This window comes from Pseudophryne corroboree, chromosome 1, assembly GCF_028390025.1.
Source record: "Pseudophryne corroboree isolate aPseCor3 chromosome 1, aPseCor3.hap2, whole genome shotgun sequence".
NCBI classification, from domain to species: Eukaryota; Metazoa; Chordata; class Amphibia; order Anura; family Myobatrachidae; genus Pseudophryne; species Pseudophryne corroboree.
The window spans coordinates 268,384,756-268,404,935 of record NC_086444.1 but is presented as its reverse complement, the minus strand read 5'-3'; the positions used below and the strand labels follow the sequence as shown (position 1 = coordinate 268,404,935).

Below are 20,180 nucleotides of genomic sequence, written 5' to 3'. Positions count from 1 at the left end.
GAACAACCCGTTTAAGTCAGCCCATGCTTTACTACGGCTTAAACCTACTGTAAATAAAATTAATACATGGGACCGGATTCAATTAGTCGTGGGCTAATTTGTCTGCTGGGGCTATTCAATTACAGTCCGCGTGGTAAATTACAGGAACTATTTGAATATGGCCCATGGGTTTTAATGAAAGTAATTGACTTTATTACACCATGGATTTTCAACGCCAAACCTTAAGTACCCCCAAGAGATCATGTTTTCAGAATTTATTTAATCATGCACAGGTGACAAGCTCTTTTGCATAGTCAGTAATTATCCCAACTTCTTCTAGACAGAAATCCTGAAAATCTGATCTGTTGGGGGTACTCTGTGATTGAAGTTGAAAATAAAAAAGCTGAAAGGCAATAACTTTAGCGACCATTCATCAATTCCTACACACAACGACGAGTTTTGTGGTATATTTTAGAAATGCATTACGAGGTTGCATTTTATAATGATGGATTAATAAAGCACATATAACCAATGAGATGACATTACCTGCTCCCACAATAAGAATCTTCGCCCCACAGCTATGAAAGCAATGCAACAAGGACCTGGATCGGATATTATAGTTAAGAAACGCCACCATGCAGCCTATTTTAGCCAAACCAAACCAGATATTAATGAAATCCGGCTCATTGTTCATAAGCATCGCCACCGTGTCGTTCTTCTTCAGCGTCGAGTACTTCAGGAAAACTTGGGCCACACGATTGCTTCTTCTGTCCACATCACGGTAAGTGTGAACCTGTCCGTGGAATATTATAAAGGCCTTATCAGGTAGCCGCTGGGCTTGTTGCACAAAACGATCCACAACGGTCACGACATGACCTGTCCTCCTATACTTCTCAATAAGGAAGCCATAGCGGATTACTTTTAACAAGTATATCAGGTCAAACCAGAAGCATGGGAAAAATCTCTTCTGTAGGAAATGCAGAGCTGCCAAGCCTGCCACTAGCCCTGTTATCCAGCCTAGAGCCATAGTTAGCACACAAGACAAAAAAGCCAAGCATAAAATGAATGAGCAATGAAAAAATTATAGTAATACAAAAGCTATTAGTTAAAGAATGTCCCAGAGGTAACACAGGTGTGTGTACAGGGTGCCATAGCAGCAGTTGTAAGTACTATCAACAACTATGACAGGAGGTCCTGCAAAAGCAGCAACAGTGTATCATTTGATTGTGGATCAGAGTTGAACAGCAATCCCTTCTTTCCAAAGTCACATGCACTTTTACTGTCCCTGTAGGTCTTCCACCAGGACTAGTCAGATCTTGATAGAAGGACACGTTGTTCTTGTTGTCATGCTTCTTCCAGCAAGTTTGCTGAGCGGTAAACTATCCTACACTCAGCATGAGAAGAGGAAAGCATTATGAGCGCATTTCTTTCACAAAAAAAGGGGATGGATCCGGAGACGATGAGCGAGGAATATGTAACCACCGCCTACATGTTTACAAGCCAAGGCTTAGATAACACCCATTGAAATGCCTCAGTCAGTCAGAGCTGTGAGGAAGCCTGTCAGGCAGGGAGGAGGGGGAGCTGGGGGAAAGGGGAAGTGCTGATGGATGTTATACAATGAACTCTCGCACATATAGTTTTCTCAATGGTAACTGCACAAAATGGTATATAGTTTTCTCAATGGTAACTGTGCAGGACATGTATGGAAATAAGATGAATACTTATAGCTTTCATTCAGTTACAATGAATAATTAATACTAAAGGGTAGAGTATGCTGAAAGAAAAAACGCTATATCATCCACATGTACTGTAGGGACTGGTTACACAACCTGCAGTGTGAACAAGAGTAGTGGTCGTTCCGTGTGTAAAATCTACAATTTACTTGCCACATTCATTTGTTTTTCACAATATTTTGCAAGTTGTTCCCCAATATCACAGAGCACAAGACATTGCATAAGTTGCACTGATTTAATAAATGTTATTCAGTGTGTGGCAGTGAGTCCCATGGGGAGGGGATGTAGTACACAGATATAATGAAGTGTGAAAGACTGGAACCTTAGGCAGTGCCTATAACATTCAGCATACTTGCAGAAGTCGTCCACTGCTCCAGATTCCAAAATTCCCAGTTCCTTCCATCCTGTTGTCTGAGTTACTTGATTTGGTTATAAGTAAAGGTTTGACTACAAATTTTCTCATTTATCATTAGCAATGGGAGCTACTATGGGGGTTATTTCGACCCATTCGCACGCAGCCGTTCTTCGCTGCGGTGCAAACGGGTCGGAAATGAACATGTGCGGCGGACGCATTGCGCACCCACGCCGTTGCCTGCAGCAACGCTGCCTGTGGGAAAATTGATCGCAGCGGCGATCGCAAGAAGACGGACAGGCGAGAGGCGTTCCGGGGCGGATACTCACCGTTTTCCAGGTGTGGTGAGGAGAACGCAGGCGGATCCAGGCGTTTGGAGGGCGGATGCCTTACGTCAATTCCAGGACCTTCTTCGCTGGCTACGTCGCACAGGGTAAGTAACTAATACCCTGGTCTTGTTTTACATTAAACTTTTTCTCATACGTCCTAGAGGATGCTGGGGACACTTCAAGAACCATGGGGTATAGAGGGGATACGCAGGAGACATGGGCACTTTAAGACTTTGAATGGGTGTGAACTGGCTCCTCCCTCTATGCCCCTCCTCCAGACTCCAGTTTAGAATTGTGCCCAGGGAGACTGGTCACACACAGGGAGCCCTACTGAGTTTCTCAGAAAAGACTTTATGTTAGGTTTTTTATTTTCAGGGAGAACTGCTGGCAACAGTCTCCCTGCATCGTGGGACTTAGGGGAGAGAAGTCAGACCTACTTCTAATGAGTTCAAAGGCTCTGCTTCTTGGCTACAGGACACCATTAGCACCTGAGGGTTTGGAACACTAGGTACGCCTAGGGGTTCACTCCCAGAGCCCGCCGTCACCCCCCTTGCAGAGCCTGAAGTCAGAAGACAGGTGAGTGGAAGAAGATATAAGACTTCAGTGATGGCTTCTGAGGTACCGCACAGCGATCGCCCTGCGCGCCATGCTCCCACACACAGCGTCACTACAGGGTGCAGGGCGCAGGGGGGGCGCCCTGGGCAGCATAAAAAATCCTCATACAAGCTGGCAAAGTGGATAAGATGTAGAGACGCTGGTCCTTGCCTCCACACTGCTGTAACATGTAACAGAGTGCAAAACCGGGGGGGGGGGGGGGGGGGGGGGCACAGTTAAATTTGGCTAATATAAGTTATAAAAGCGCTAGAAACAGGTCTGGGCTTTATATTAAGGCTTCAGTACTGTGTTTGAGCGCTGGGTTGTGAGCTGACAAAATCCCTCTGTGTTTCTCTGACAGGCTTTACTGTGGGTCTGTCCCCTATCTGCCCAGTGTGTCAGTGGGTGTCGGTACACGTGTGTCGGCATGTCTGAGGCTGAGTGTTCTTCCCAGGAGGAGACTGTGTTAGGGACAGAAACGGCTGTGGGAGTGACCATGTCGGCACCGCTGACTCCTGATTGGGTAAATGTGTTGAATGCCTTGAATGCTAATGTGGCTCTTATTAATAAGAGATTGGATAAATCTGAATCTCAGAACCAGGCATGGAAGAAATCTGTGGAGGATGTGTTATCACTGAGGACCCTGCTGTTCCTGATACTAGGGTCTGTATGTATAAGGGAAAGAAACCTGAGGTAACATTTCCGCCCTCTCATGAACTGAATACTTTTTTTGAAAAAATGTGGGTAAATCCTCACAAAAAGTTTCTGATTCTCAAGAGGATTCAGGTGGCGTATCCGTTCCCTTCTGGGGATAGAGGAAAGTGTGAGTCTTGCCCTATTGTGGACAAGGCCCTATCACGGTTGTCTAAAAAGGTGGCTTTACCGTCTCCTGACATGGCAGCCTTAAGGAAAGAAAGTACGTTAAAATCCGTTTACGTCACCACAGGTACACTGCTCAGACCCCCAGCGTGGGTGAGTAGTGCTATTGAAAAGTGGGCAGATAACTTGGCATCTGATATAGATACCCTAGATAGGGATAGCATCCTGTTAACTCTGGGTTATATCAGGGATACTGCGGCCTACCTAAAGGAGGAGGCAAGGGATATTGGCATTTTGGGAGCAAAAGTCAATGCCATGGCAATTTCAGCTAGGAGGGCATTGTGGATTCATCAATGGAATGCTGATGCTGACTCTAAGAAAGCTATGGAGTCGCTACCGCGGGTAAGTCGTCTTTTGTGCCTTATGTTCCTCCACAACAAAAGAAAGGCCATTTTCAGATGCAGTCCTTTCGACCAAATAAATACAAAAAATGCCGAGGTTATTCCTTCCTTGCTAATAGGGGAAGATGTAAAGGTAAAAGATCCCCGGCCGTCGCAGGTTTCCAGGAGCAGAAGTCCTCCCCGGCTTCTGCCAAATCCACCGCATGATGCTGGGGCTCCACTGAGGGAGTCCGCACCGGTGGGGGCACGTCTCAAGCTCTTTAGTCAATTCTGGGCTCGTTCGGCCCTGGACCCAGGGGTTTTAGAAATAGTGTCCCAGGGGTACAAACTGGAGTTTCAAGACGTTCCCCCTCACCGATTTTTCAAAACGGCCTTACCAGCTTCTCTTCTGGACAGGCAGGTGGTATGCGATGCAATACAAAAATTATGCCTAAATCAGATCATTATCAGGGTTCCCAGTCTCAACAGGGAGAAGGCTTTTTTCTCTAACGTCCTAGAGGATGCTGGGACTCCGTAAGGACCATGGGGATAGACGGACTCCGCAGGAGACATGGGCACTTTAAGAAAGACTTTGACTCTGGGTGTGCACTGGCTCCTCCCTCTATGCCCCTCCTCCAGACCTCAGTTTGATACTGTGCCCAGAGGAGCTGGGTGCATTTCAGGAGCTCTCCTGAGTTTCCTGTAAGAAAGCATTTTTGTTAGGTTTTTTATTTTCAGGGAGCCTGCTGGCAACAGACTCCCTGCATCGAGGGACTGAGGAGAGAGAAACAGACCTACTTCTCTGAGTTTCAGGGCTCTGTTTCTTAGGCTACTGGACACCATTAGCTCCAGAGGGAGTCTGAACACAGGTCTCACCCTGGAGTTCGTCCCGGAGCCGCGCCGCTGTCCTCCTCACAGAGCCGGAAGATAGAAGCCGGGTGAGTATGAGAGGAAAAGATCTTCAGAGGCGGCAGAAGACTTCATTGATCTTCACTGAGGTAACACACAGCACTGCAGCTGTGCGCCATTGCTCCCATACACCTCACAAACGGCAGTCACTGTAAGGGTGCAGGGCGCAGGAAGGGGGGGCGCCCTGGGCAGCAATATAAACCTCTTATTTGGCAAAAGAGAGCATATATACAGCTGGACACTGTATATATGCATGAGCCCCCGCCAATTTTACACTTTTAGCAGGACTGAAGCCCGCCGCCGAGGGGGCGGGGCTTCTCCCTCAGCACTCACCAGCGCCATGTTTTTCTCCACAGCACCGCTGAGAGGAAGCTCCCCGGACTCTCCCCTGCTTATACCACGGTAGAAGAGAGGGTTTTAAAGAAGAGGGGGGGGCACATAATTTGGCGCAGATAATAATAACAGCGCTACAGGGTAAACATTAAATTGCTGTGTTTTTCCTGGGTCATATTGCGCTGGGGTGTGTGCTGGCATACTCTCTGTCTGTCTCTCCAAAGGGCCTTGTGGGGGAACTGTCTTCAGAAGAGCATTCCCTGACTGTGTGGTGTGTCGGTACGTGTGTGTCGACATGTCTGAGGTAAAAGGCTCTCCTAAGGAGGAGATGGAGCAAATGTGTGTGTGGTGTCTCCGTCGACAACGCCGACACCTGATTGGATATGTGAAATTAAGTGCTAAGATGAATTTATTACACAAAAGATTAGAGAACAGACAGGGAATCTACCCATGTCTGTCCCTATGTCACAGAGACCTTCAGAGACTCACAACGCTCACTATCCAAAATAATAGACACTGATATCGACACGGAGTCTGACTCCAGTGTCGACTACGATAATGCAAAGTACAGCCTAAACTGGCAGAAAAGTATTCAATATATGATTATTGTAATAAAAGATGTTTTGCATATCACTGATGACTCATCTGTCCCTGACACAAGGGTACACATGTTTAAGGGGAAGAAAGTTGAGGTAAATGTCCCTCCTCTCATGAAGAAAAAGAGCAGGAATCTCCAGACAAGAAGCTGCAGCTTCCCAAAAAGAATTATCAGGGAGTATCCTTTCCCTAATGGGGCCAGGATACGATGGGAATCTTCCCCTAGGGTGTACAAGGCATTGACACGTTTACCCAAAAAAGGTAGCGCTGACTTTACAGCTATCCTCAGGGATCCTGCAGATAGCATGCAGTAAAAGTACTTTGAAGTCCATTTACACACATTCTGGTACACTACTCAGACCGGCGATTGTGTCGGCATGGGTTTATAGCGCTGTAGCAGCGTAGACAGATACCTTATCAGCGGAGATTGAAACCCTAGATAAGGATACCATGTTATTGTCCCTAGTATATATATATATATATATATATATATTTATTTATATGTAAAAGATGTTGTCATATATATATATATATATATATATATATATAAGACATGCCCAAAGAGACGTTAGTCTACTGGGTTCTAGAGTCAACGCTATGTCGATTTCTGCTAGACGTGTCCTGTGGAACATGCAATGGACAGGTGATGCCGACTAAAAGAGGCGTATGGAGTTGTTGCTTACAAGGGTGAGGAATTGTTCGGAGAGGGCCTCTCGGATCTCGTCTCCACGGCTACGGCAGGTAAATCAAATTTTTTGCCATATATTCCCTCACAATCTAAGAAAGCGCCTCATTATCAAATGCAGTCCTTTCGTTCCAATAAAAGCAAGAGAGCACGTGGATCGTCCTTTCTTGCCAGAGGTAAGGGCAGAGGGAAAGAGCTGCACAACACAGCTAGTTCCCAGGAACAGAAATCCTCCCCGGCCTCTGCTAAATCCACCGCATGACACTGGGGCTCCCCTGAGGGAGTCAGCTCCTGTGGGGGCACGTCTTCGACTGTTCAGCCACGTCTGGGTCCACTCACAGGTGGATCCATGGGCAATAGAAATTGTTTCCGAGGGTTACAAGCTGGAATTCGAAGAAGTGCCTCCTCGCCGGTTTTTCAAATCGGCCCTACCGAAACAACCCCTGGAAAGGGAGATAGTGTTACATGCGATTCACAAATTGTGTCTGCAACAAGTGGTGGTAGAGGTTCCCCTGCTTCAAAGAGGGCAGGGGTACTACTCAACACTGTTTGTGGTTCCGAAACCGGACGGTTCGGTCAGACCCATTTTAAATTTAAAATCCCTGAACTTTACTTAAAACGGTTCAAGTTCAATTTGGAATCACTCAGGGCGGTCATCGCCAGCCTAGAAGGGGGAGATTTTTTGGTATCTCTGGACATAAAGGATGCAAACCTGCATGTCCCCATATATTCTCCTCATCAGGCGTACCTGAGATTTGCGGTACAGGATTGTCATTACCAATTTCAGACGTTGCCGTTTAAGCTTTCCACGGTCCCGAGAATTTTCACCAAGGTAATGGTGGAAATGATGGTGCTCCTGCGCAAGCAGGGTGTCACAATTGTCCCGTACTTGGACGATCTCCTCATAAAAGCGAGATCACGGGAGAAGTTGCTGAGCAGCGTATCACTTTCACTGAATGTGTTACAGCGACACGGCTGGATTCTCAATATTCCAAAGTCGCAGCTGAATCCTACAACTCGTCTGCCCTTCTTGGGCATGATTCTGGACACAGACCAGAAAAGGGTTTTTCTTCCGAAGGAAAAAGCGCAGGAACTCATGACTCTAGTCATGAACTTGTTGAAACCAAAACAAGTGTCAGTACATCATTGCAAGTTATGGGAAAGATGGTGGCAACATACGTAGCCATTCCATACGGCAGATTCCATGCACGGACCTTCCAATGGGACCTATTGGACAACTGGTCCGGGTCGTATCTGCAATTGCATCAGCGGATCACCCTGTCCCCCAGGGCCAGAGTATCTCTCCTGTGGTGGCTAAACAGTGCTCACCTTCTAGAGGGCCGCAGGTTCGGCATTCAGGACTGGATCCTGGTGACCACGGACGCGAGCCTCCGAGGTTGGGGAGCGGTCACACAGGGAAGAAATTTCCAAGGACTTTGGTCAAGTCAAGAGACTTGTCTTCACATCAACATCCTGGAACTAAGGGCCATATACAACGCCCTACGTCAAGCGGAGATCTTACTTCGCAATCGACCAGTTCTGATCCAGTCAGACAACATCACCGCAGTAGCTCATGTAAACAGCCAAGGCGGCACAAGGAGCAGAGTGGCAATGGCGGTAGCCACCAGAGTTCTTCGCTGGGCGGAGAATCATGTAAGCGCTCTGTCAGCAGTGTTCATTCCGGGAGTGGACAACTGGGAAGCAGACTTCCTCAGCAGACACGATCTGCATCCGGGAGTTCTATAAGTTTGATACCCTGGCTGAGGAGGACCTCCTGTTTGCTCAATCGGTGCTGCAGAGACATCCGCACTCTCCCGCCCGTTTGGGAGCTTTGGTATAATCCCTATGGTCCTTACGGAGTCCCAGCATCCTCTAGGACGTTAGAAAAAATAAGATTTTAAACCTACTGGTAAATCTTTTTCTCGTAGTCCGTAGAGGATGCTGGGCGCCCGTCCCAAGTGCGGACTACTTCTGCAAGACTTGTATATAGTTATTGCTTACATAAGGGTTATGTTATAGTTTCATCGGTCTTGGACTGATGCTATGTTGTTTTTCATACTGTTAACTGGGTAGTATATCACAAGTTATACGGTGTGATTGGTGTGGCTGGTATGAATCTTGCCCTTGGGTTACAAAAATCCTTTCCTTGTACTGTCCGTCTCCTCTGGGCACAGTTTCTCTAACTGAGGTCTGGAGGAGGGGCATAGAGGGAGGAGCCAGTGCACACCCAGAGTCAAAGTCTTTCTTAAAGTGCCCATGTCTCCTGCGGAGCCCGTCTATCCCCATGGTCCTTACGAAGTCCCAGCATCCTCTACGGACTACGAGAAAAAGATTTACCGGTAGGTTTAAAATCTTATTATTCCAGCCTGTTTGTGGTCCCGAAGCCGGACGGTTCGGTCAGACCAATTCTGAAACTAAAGTCTCTCAATCTTTACCTAAGAAAATTCAAATTCAAGATGGAATCTCTCCGAGCAGTGATCTCCAGTCTGGAGGAAAGGGATTTCATGGTGTCGGTCGACATAAAAGATGCCTACTTACTTACACATCCCCATATATCCTCCGCATCAGGCTTACCTAAGGTTTGCTATTCAGGATTGTCATTACCAATTTCAGATGTTGCCGTTTGGTCTGTCCACGGCTCCGAGGATTTTCACCAAGGTAATGGCGGAAATGATGATTCTCCTTCGCAGGCAAGGAGTCACAATTATGCCTTACTTGGACGATCTCCTGATAAAGGCGAGATCCAAGGACAAACTGTTACGATTACTAGGGTTCTCTGTGTGTGCATACTTGAAATTAGGTCAGCTGAAGGCAGGTGAAAATTAAGTAAGGTTTATTGTGGAAAAAGAAGTAGCAAAATATATACATACAGAAACTGGATCCTTGATTTACATGGAACCGAACACGGAAGGTTATGCTTGAATATTGGTATAGTCCAGGTTTAACACAGATGTGAAATAAACATGAAGATTTCCGGGTTTAAATCAAGCAGGGGAAAAATAACATACCAAAAACGTAGTAATCAGGCAGGGGTGGAAACAGACTGCAAATAATAGTTCAGGAATGCAGATGCTGAACCGGCAGGGTTAGAAGTCTTGTAGCTAGGCATATGAAACGGCAAACTGCAGGGAATATCTCCAAGATGTAGATAAGGCAGAATCAGGACAAGATTACTGGAGAGAGCCTAGTCGCACTCCAGACGGAACCAAAATGATCTGCACCTAGATGCTGGTGAGCTGGAGTTAAATAGCAGCACCAGGTGTTGGCCCCAGCTGCTCACAATCATGTAATTAACCTGCAGAGACAGTGTGCAACTGCCATTCGGACCTGAGGCAGCAAGTGAGACCCCTAGAGGCAGGAATGAGATAATGCAAGGCAAAACAAACACAGACATTCCTAACATTATCCCCCCCCTTAAACAGGCGGATTCCAGACGCCTAAAAGTTCACCTTCTCTTCTTTTTTCCTCTCCTCTTTTTGGGTTGCCCAGACCCATTTGAAGGTGTCATAAAGACACTACTTGGCAATACAGGTCCATCAATAATGAGTCTAGGATCGTCCAGAAGCTCGCTCTCAGAATCGGAGCCACAACCCAGCGGCAGAACTGACCTCTTATTTTCTTGGATGGAATCAAGAGCGGATGGCAAACTTGTAGAAGCCAAACTTGCCGAGCAATCTGCGTGAACACCTAAAGATACATGCCCACATCTGAAAAACTTAGGGTGCTCCCCAGACTGCAAAGGCAGGTTCTCAGACGGGCACACTTTAATAGATTCATCTAGGAGAGTGAGGACAGTTGGTGGACTGAATCTTTCGGACACTGCCTTGAGGAAAGCGGGCAAATCTCGTAAAACTGGATCTTCCGCATCTATAAGACCGTTTACCCACTTCAAGGCCCTCCCTCTGCACCTCATACATATGTTAGCAATGATATCAATAGGGGACAAGTCATCAAAACTCAGATAATATTTGAAGAGAGCTAAACAGTGAGAGATATTTCCATAAAAGTAAGGCAGTTCCTCAACGACTTGGCTTTCCAAATTAGATTTTACGTCAGGGAGGATAGACAACTGTGGCCTCTCAGACAAGACGGACTCTTCTTGCACCTTAGACAGGGAAGTCTCAGATGGCCTCGGCTGGGCAGATACCTCGGGCAAATCTTGGATCTCGGGCATGGCAGGCACCTCTATCTGGTGCTGGACAGGCGGAACCCCCTCCTGGGGCTGGACAGGCAGAGCCCCCTCCTGGGGCTGGACAGGCAGAGCCCCCTCCTGGGGCAGGACAGGCAGAACCCCCTCCTGGGGCTGGACAGGCAGAACCCCCTCCTGGGGCTGGACAGGCAGAACCCCCTCCTCGGGCTGGACAGGCAGAACCCCCTCCTGGGGCTGGAAAGGCAGAGCCCCCTCCTGGGGCTGGAAAGACAGAGCCCCCTCCTGGGGCTGGACAGGCAGAGCCCCCTCCTGGGGCTGGACAGGCAGAACCCCCTCCTGGGGCTGGACAGGCAGAGCCCCCTCCTGGGGCTGGACAGGCAGAGCCCCCTCCTGGGGCTGGACAGGCCTTGGCCGGACCTCTGGCAAGGCGGACACCTCTCGGACCTCTGATAAGGCTCGGACCTCTGGCAAGGCGGACACCTCTCGGACCTCTGGCAAAGCGGACACCTCTCGGACCTCTGGCAAAGCGGGCACCTCTCGAACCTCTGGCAAGGCGGGCACCTCTCGGACCTCTGGCAAGGCGGGCACCTCTCAGACCTCTGGCAAGGCGGACACCTCTCGGACCACTGGCAAGACGGACACCTCTCGGACCTCTGGCAAGGCTTGGACCTCTGGCAAGGCGGACACCCCTCGGACCTCTGGCAAAATGGGCACCTCTCGGACCTCTGACAAGGCGGGCACCTCTCGGACCTCTGGCAAGGCGGACACCTCTCGGACCTCTGGCAAGGCGGACACCTCTCGGACCTCTGGCAAGGCGGACACCTCTCGGACCTCTGGCAAGGCGGACACCTCTCGGACCTCTGGCAAGGCAGACTTGGATGACTGAGAGACCCGTAAGGCAAGGGCAACAGGGACCTCATGCCGTGAGGCAAGGGCAGCAGGGACCTCATGCCATGAGGCAAGGGCAGCAGGGACCTCATGCCCGGAGGCAAGGGCAGCAGGGACCTCATGCCCGGAGGCAAGGGCAGCAGGGACCTCATGCCCGGAGGCAAGGGCAGCAGGGACCTCATGCCCGGAGGCAAGGGCAGCAGGGACCTCATGCCCGAAGGCAAGGGCAGCAGGGACCTCATGCCCGGAGGCAAGGGCAGCAGGGACCTCATGCCCGAAGGCAAGGGCAGCAGGGACCTCATGCCCAAAAGGCAAGGGCAGCAGGGACCTCATGCCCGAAGGCAAGGGCAGCAGGGACCTCATGCCCGAAGGCAAGGGCAGCAGGGTCGGACTCCCCCCCTGGGGTCGCTGGGCCGGACACCCCTCCTGGGGTCGCTGGGCCGGACACCCCTCCTGGGGTCGCTGGGCGGGACACCCCTCCTGGGGTCGCTTGGCCAGACACCCCTCCTGGGGTCGCTGGGCCGGACACCCCTCCTGGGGTCGCTGGGCCGGACACCCCTCCTGGGGTCGCTGGGCCGGACACCCCTCCTGGGGTCGCTGGGCCGGACACCTCTCCTGGGGTCGCTTGGCCGGACACCCCTCCTGGGGTCGCTTGGCTGGACACCCCTCCTGGGGTCGCTTGGCCGGACACCCCTCCTTTCGAAATTTGAGCACCACAGTGGCATAACTGAGCAGAATTAGGCACTATGGCAGAATGAGGAAAGCTCCTTTTAGGTTTGCGAGCAGGACATAACTGAATAAAATGTCCAGACCTGCCGCAATAAAAACAAAGCTTCTTATCCCTTCTATGTCTCTTTTCTTCCTCAGAGAGACTGGGTCATGGAAAACTCCAGAACTTGCCTTTGCTTGAGATTGGAAAACAGCGGGCAGAATTGAGAGCACCAGACTCATCTTTTCCCCTTTTTCCCTGCGTCTCCTTAAAGGGAACTGGTAGTCTTATTGAATATTCAGGCAGAGCAGACAGTATCTCTGAAGACAGGGTTTGAATATTCTCCAGTTTCTCTCTGAAATCCACCAGCAATGTTGAACCCACAAACGGCATAAACTCGAGAGGCAGGGAATTTTTCTGAAGTGAAGCCATTTTATGAAATTCAGCTGTACCTCAAACTCCTGCACACGTTTATTAGGCAGATCATTCTGTTACGATTACTAGGGTTCTCTGTGTGTGCATACTTGAAATGAGGTCAGCTGAAGGCAGGTGAAAATTAAGTAAGGTTTATTGTGGAAAAAGAAGTAGCAAAATATATACATACAGAAACTGGATCCTTGATTTACATGGAACCGAACACGGAAGGTTATGCTTGAATATTGGTATAGTCCAGGTTTAACACAGATGTGAAATAAACATGAAGATTTCCGGGTTTAAATCAAGCAGGGGAAAAATAACATACCAAAAACGTAGTAATCAGGCAGGGGTGGAAACAGACTGCAAATAATAGTTCAGGAATGCAGATGCTGAACCGGCAGGGTTAGAAGTCTTGTAGCTAGGCATATGAAACGGCAAACTGCAGGGAATATCTCCAAGATGTAGATAAGGCAGAATCAGGACAAGATTACTGGAGAGAGCCTAGTCGCACTCCAGACGGAACCAAAATGATCTGCACCTAGATGCTGGTGAGCTGGAGTTAAATAGCAGCACCAGGTGTTGGCCCCAGCTGCTCACAATCAGGTAATTAACCTGCAGAGACAGTGTGCAACTGCCATTCGGACCTGAGGCAGCAAGTGAGACCCCTAGAGGCAGGAATGAGATAATGCAAGGCAAAACAAACACAGACATTCCTAACACAAACTGGTCCAGGACATTACGCTATCCCTGACAGTTCTACAACAACATGGTTGGATCCTAAACTTGCCAAAGTCACAGTTGAATCCGACAAAACGGCTGTCGTTCTTGGGAATGATTCTGGACCCAGAATTACAGAGAGTGTTTCTTTCAGAAGAAAAAGCTCTGGAAATCCAGAATTTGATCAAACAGATTCTGAAACCGGCGAGAGTGTCGATCCATCAATGTACTCATTTGCTGGGAAAGATGGTGGTGGCCTGCGAGGCCATTCAATTTGGCAGGTTCCATGTCAGAGTGTTTCAGTGGGACCTGTTGGACAAGTGGTCCGGATCCCATCTACACATGCACTGGAAAATAATCCTGTCCTTCAGGACCAGAATCTCACTCCTGTGGTGGCTGCACAGCTCTCACCTCCTAGAGGGATGCAGGTTCGGGATCCAGGACTGGATCCTAGTAACCATGGATGCGAGTCTCCGGGGCTGGGGAGCAGTCACACAGGGGGAAAACTTCCAGAGAAGACGGACAAGCCAGGAAGTTTGTTTACACATAAACGTTCTAGAGTTAAGAGCCATTTACAATGGTCTTCAAGCGGAACGTCTCCTTCGAAACCTGCCGTACTAATCCAGTCGGACAATATAACAGCAGTAGCACACATAAAAGACGCCACAAAAGTTCTCCGCTGCGCAGAAAGACATACAAGCGCTCTGTCAGCAATCTTCATTCCAGGAGTGGACAACTGGGAAGCAGACTTCCTCAGCAGACACGATCTCCATCCAGGAGAGTGGGGTCTCCATCAAGAGGTCTTTGCAGAAGTGACAAGTATTTGGGGAATTCCTCAAATAGACATGATGGCATCTCGCCTCAACAAGAAACTTCAGAGATATTGTTCCAGGTCGAGAGACCCTCAAGCAATAGCAGTGGACGCTCTAGTGATACCGTGGGTGTTTCGGTCGGTTTACGTGTTTCCTCCGCTTCCACTCATTCCAAAAGTGATAAAGATCATAAGAAGAACAAAGGTTCAAGCGATCCTCATTGTTCCAGATTGGCCAAGGAGGGCTTGGTATCCAGATCTTCAGGAATTACTCATAGGAGATCCCTGGCCTCTTCCACTACGAGAGGATCTGTTACAGCAGGGACCGTGCGTATATCACGACTTACCGCGGCTGCGTTTGACGGCTTGGCGGTTGAACGCCGGATTGTAGCCCGAAAGGGTATTCCAAGTGAAGTCATTCCCACACTTCGTCAAGCTAGAAAAGAAGTAACGGCAAAACATTATCACCGTATTTGGAGAAAATAATGTGTCTTGGTGTGAATCCAAGAGGGCTCCTACGGAAGAATTTCAGCTGGGGCGTTTTCTCAATTTTCTGCAAGCAGGTGTGGATGCGGGCCTGAAGTTAAGCTCCATAAAAGTACAAATTTCGGCCTTATCAATTTTCTTTCAAAAGAATTGGCCTCCCTTCCAGAAGTTCAGACTTTCGTGAAGGGCGTTTTGCGCATCCAACCTCATTTTGTGCCCCCAGTGGCACCATGGGATCTTAATGTGGTGTTGCAGTTCCTCCAATCTCATTGGTTTGAACCTTTACAGAAGGTAAAGTTGAAATTTCTCACTTGGAAAGTGGTCATGTTATTGGCTTTAGCATCCGCAAGGAAGGTGTCTGAGTGGGCGGCTTTGTCTCACAAGAGTCCGTATTTAATCTTCCATGAAGATAGAGCAGAGTTGAGGACTCGTGAACAATTTCTGCCGAAGGTGGTTTCATCGTTCCACATGAACCAGCCTATTGTGGTGCCGGTGGCTACTGACGTCTTTGCTGAATCAAAATCTCTCAATGTGGTCAGGGCTTTACAGATTTATGTCACCAGAATGGCTCCACTTAGGAAAACTGAAGCTTTGTTTGTCCTGTATGCTTCCAACAAGATTGGAAATCCTGTTTCCAAGCAGACTATTGCGCGCTGGATCTGTCATACGATTCAGCAGGCTCATTCGACAGCTGGATTGCCGTTACCGAAATCAGTGAAGGCCCACTACTAGAAAGGTGGGCTCATCCTGGGCGGCTGCCCGGGGGGGTCTCAGCATTGCAACTATGCCGAGCAGCTACTTGGTCGGGTTCAAACACTTTTGCGAAATTTTACAAGTTTGATACCCTGGCTGAGGAGGACCTCATGTTTGGTCAATCGGTGCTGCAGAGTCATCCGCACTCCGGCCCATTCTAGAGCTTTGGTATAAACCCCATGGTTCTTGAAGTGTCCCCAGCATCCTCTAGGACGTATGAGAAAATAGGATTTTAATACCTACCGGTAAATCCTTTTCTCTTAGTCCGTAGAGGATGCTGGGCACCCGTCCCAGTGCGGACTCTATCTGCAGTTATTGCTTCTTAGTTATTGGTTAGGTTACACACAGGTTGTGTTTCTGTTATAGTCAGCCTGTTGCTGACATGGTTCATGCCGTTGACTGGTTTTCTGTTAAATGCCATGTTGTACGGCGTGTTTGAGGTATGAGCTGGTATGTATCCCACCTTAGTTAACAATAAATCCTTTTCCTCGAAATGTCCGTCTCCATGGGCACAGTTCCTATAACTGGAGTCTGGAGGAGGGGCATAGAGGGAGGAGCCAGTTCACACCCATTCAAAGTCTTAAAGTGCCCAAGTCTCCTGCGGATCCCGTCTATACCCCATGGTTCTTGAAGTGTCCCCAGCATCCTCTACGGACTAGGAGAAAAGGATTTACTGGTAGGTATTAAAATCCTATTTTTAGCATAGCAGGACTGCACAAGTGATCGCAGCCCTGCTATGCTAAAATACACTCCCCCATAGGCAGCATCAAGTTGATCGCACGAGCAGCAAAAAGTTGCTACATGCGATTAACTCGGAATGACCCCCTATATTGTTTGTTCTGCAAATATAAACTGAAAAATTATCAGATTGTAGTGATGCCTTGTGGGTAAAAAAAAAAAACAAACAGTAACAGAACAGGGTTGTTTACCTTCAAACACGTAAAATTAAATTAAAAAGATAATCCTAGACAGAAAATCAATACAGGCGCTATTAGAAATAAGACCACTCTATTAATAATTAATAAATGCTGCTCTCAGAAGGTATTCTGTTAAACCTAGGTATCCAAATAAATTATAAATAACTATAATAGAGAGCGCAAACATAAATAATAATAAAAACAATTTATTTGTTATACACAGCATATATTTATATTGAATTAAACATATAAAACAGAGCTAGAGAGCCATGTGCCAATGTAGAGAAACTCTAGATCATATCATATCATATATACCACATATTATATAAATAATGAATTGGGATAAATATATTGATAAAATCCCTTTTTAACTCCTGTGGTAATTGATCCAGTACTCTCAAAACTGAAAAAAGAGTTCCTAGGTATGCAACTTACAATACAATAGGCACTTCATATAATAACTGGGATTTAGTTGATCAATAATTGTCTTGGATACCTAGTGCAGACTCCTTTATTCCTGTTCTCCAGGGAGGCTTCATGCACTATGCCAAGATGGCTGCAAATATTTTACTGAGCATGTGCAGGGGACATCTTGTTTTTACTGTGAAGAGTGAAATGGTGGGAGACAGAAGTAGCAGTGTGTATAACTGTCAGTATGCCTGTACTTGCTTTATCTTCTGTTCAGTTAAGTAACTTAGCTGTTCGTAGGTGTAAAGCATCCGCTGGTGTGTACAGAAACTCTGCTTTGTCAACAAGCACAAAAACTTTAAGTAAAAATGCCACAGAAGACGGAGTGAAGATAACAAAGAGTGGCCCAGATTTATCAAGCATTGGAGAGTGATAAATTGCATGGTGATAAAGTACCAACCAATCAGCGCCTAATTGTCATTGTTCAAACACAGCCTGTAACATGGAAGTTAGGAGCTGGTTAGTTGGTACTTTATCACAGTACAATTTATCGCTTGATAACTCTGAGCCACTGGTGTTTTTTACTGCAGTGCAGCAGCACATCAGCATATTACAACACATTAGATAGTAGCTGCACAATTATGTCTGTAATACGCATGAATACAGGAACCACACCCATAATGGGGTTTACCAATCTAAAAGGTGAAGAAAATTATACAATTTGGAAGTTTGCTATGGAAATGCAATTAAAGTGTGAGAGATTGGGGAAAGTGACTGTAGTTCCCGGTGACAGCCCAGATCCAGACGATGTAGAGAGCCGTGGGTATTATTGGCTTAACTGTAGAGCAACATGTGTACATGGGAAGATGTAAACTAAATACATGTGGACAGCACTTCAAGCAGCATATTAAGTAGAGATGTGCACCGGAAATTTTTCGGGTTTTGTGTTTTGGTTTTGGGTTCGGTTCCGTGGCCGTGTTTTGGGTTCGAACGCGTTTTGGCAAAACCTCACCGAATTTTTTTTGTCGGATTCGGGTGTGTTTTGGATTCGGGTGTTTTTTTCAAAAAACCCTAAAAAACAGCTTAAATCATAGAATTTGGGGGTCATTTTGATCCCAAAGTATTATTAACCTCAATAACCATAATTTATACTCATTTTCAGTCTATTCTGAACACCTCACACCTCACAATATTATTTTTAGTCCTAAAATTTGCACCGAGGTCGCTGGATGACTAAGCTCAGCGACCCAAGTGGCCGACACAAACACCTGGCCCATCTAGGAGTGGCACTGCAGTGTCACGCAGGATGGCCCTTCCAAAAAACACTCCCCAAACAGCACATGACGCAAAGAAAAAAAGAGGCGCAATGAGGTAGCTGTGTGACTAAGCTCAGCGACCCAAGTGGCCAACACAAACACCTGGCCCATCTAGGAGTGGCACTGCAGTGTCACGCAGGATGGCCCTTCCAAAAAACACTCCCCAAACAGCACATGACGCAAAGAAAAAAAGAGGCGCAATGAGGTAGCTGTGTGACTAAGCTCAGCGACCCAAGTGGCCGACACAAACACCTGGCCCATCTAGGAGTGGCACTGCAGTGTCACGCAGGATGGCCCTTCCAAAAAACACTCCCCAAACAGCACATGACGCAAAGAAAAAAAGAGGCGCAATGAGGTAGCTGTGTGAGTAAGCTAAGCGACCCTAGTGGCCGACACAAACACCTGGCCCATCTAGGAGTGGCACTGCAGTGTCAGGCCGGATGGCCCTTCCAAAAACTACTCCCCAAACAGCACATGACGCAAAGAAGAAAAAAAAGAGGCGCAATGAGGTAGCTGTGTGACTAAGATAAGTGACCCTAGTGGCCGACACAAACACCTGGCCCATCTAGGAGTGGCACTGCAGTGTCACGCAGGATGGCCCTTCCAAAAAACACTCCCCAAACAGCACATGACGCAAAGAAGAAAAAAAAGAGGCGCAATGAGGTAGCTGTGTGACTAAGCTCAGCGACCCAAGTGGCCGACACAAACACCTGGCCCATCTAGGAGTGGCACTGCAGTGTCAGGCAGGATGGCCCTTCCAAAAAACACTCCCCAAACAGCACATGACGCAAAGAAAAATGAAAGAAAAAAGAGGTGCAAGATGGAATTGTCCTTGGGCCCTCCCACCCACCCTTATGTTGTATAAACAGGACATGCACACTTTAACCAACCCATCATTTCAGTGACAGGGTCTGCCACACGACTGTGACTGAAATGATGGGTTGGTTTGGACCCCCACCAAAAAAGAAGCAATTAATCTCTCCTTGCACAAACTGGCTCTACAGAGGCAAGATGTCCACCTCATCATCATCCTCCGATTCATCACCGTGTACATCCCCCTCCTCACAGATTATCAATTCGTCCCCCACTGGAATCCACCATCACAGCTCCCTGTGTACTTTGTGGAGGCAATTGCTGCTGGTGAATGTCTCCATGGAGGAATTGATTATAATTCATTTTAATGAACATCATCTTCTCCACATTTTCTGGAAGTAACCTCGTACGCCGATTGCTGACAAGGTGAGCGGCGGCACTAAACACTCTTTCGGAGTACACACTTGTGGGAGGGCAACTTAGGTAGAATAAAGCCAGTTTGTGCAAGGGCCTCCAAATTGCCTCTTTTTCCTGCCAGTATAAGTACGGACTGTCTGACGTGCCTACTTGGATGCGGTCACTCATATAATCCTCCACCATTCTTTCAATGGGGAGAGAATCATATGCAGTGACAGTAGACGACATGTCCGTAATCGTTGGCAGGTCCTTCCTGGGCTCGGAATTCTGAGCCTTTTCCTCGCACCCCCAGTTGCGGGAGAATGTGAAGGAGGAGATGTTGACAGGTCGCGTTCCGCTTGACTTGACAATTTTCTCACCAGCAGTTCTTTGAACCCCTGCAGACTTGTGTCTGCCGGAAAGAGAGATCCAAGGTAGGTTTTAAATCTAGGATCGAGCACGGTGGCCAAAATGTAGTGCTCTGATTTCAACAGATTGACCACCCGTGAATCCTTGTTAAGCGAATTAAGGGCTCCATCCACAAGTCCCACATGCCTAGCGGAATCGCTCTGTGTTAGCTCCTCCTTCAATGTCTCCAGCTTCTTCTGCAAAAGCCTGATGAGGTGAATGACCTGACTCAGGCTGGCAGTGTCTGAACTGACTTCACGTGTGGCAAGTTCAAAAGGTTG

At 47.8% G+C, this 20,180-nt stretch overlaps 1 protein-coding gene across 4 annotated transcripts in view; it reads right to left on the bottom strand.

The window, feature by feature from the left end:
• Positions 1 to 1,510, bottom strand: part of SLC27A6 (solute carrier family 27 member 6) — a 195,749-nt gene extending 194,239 nt beyond the window's left edge. For 2 of the 4 annotated variants that reach the window (XR_010250359.1, XR_010250365.1), the window contains exon 1: positions 526 to 1,509. Coding sequence is in view for 2 of the 4 variants with exons in the window: in XM_063964254.1 (XP_063820324.1) it covers positions 526 to 1,006 (481 nt within the window). In the remaining 2 variants the exon portion in view is untranslated. Of the gene's footprint in view, positions 1 to 525 lie in introns of all 4 variants that reach the window. The other 2 variants (XM_063964254.1, XM_063964253.1) reach the window with 2 other exon arrangements.
• Positions 1,511 to 20,180: the final 18,670 nt, after the last annotated feature.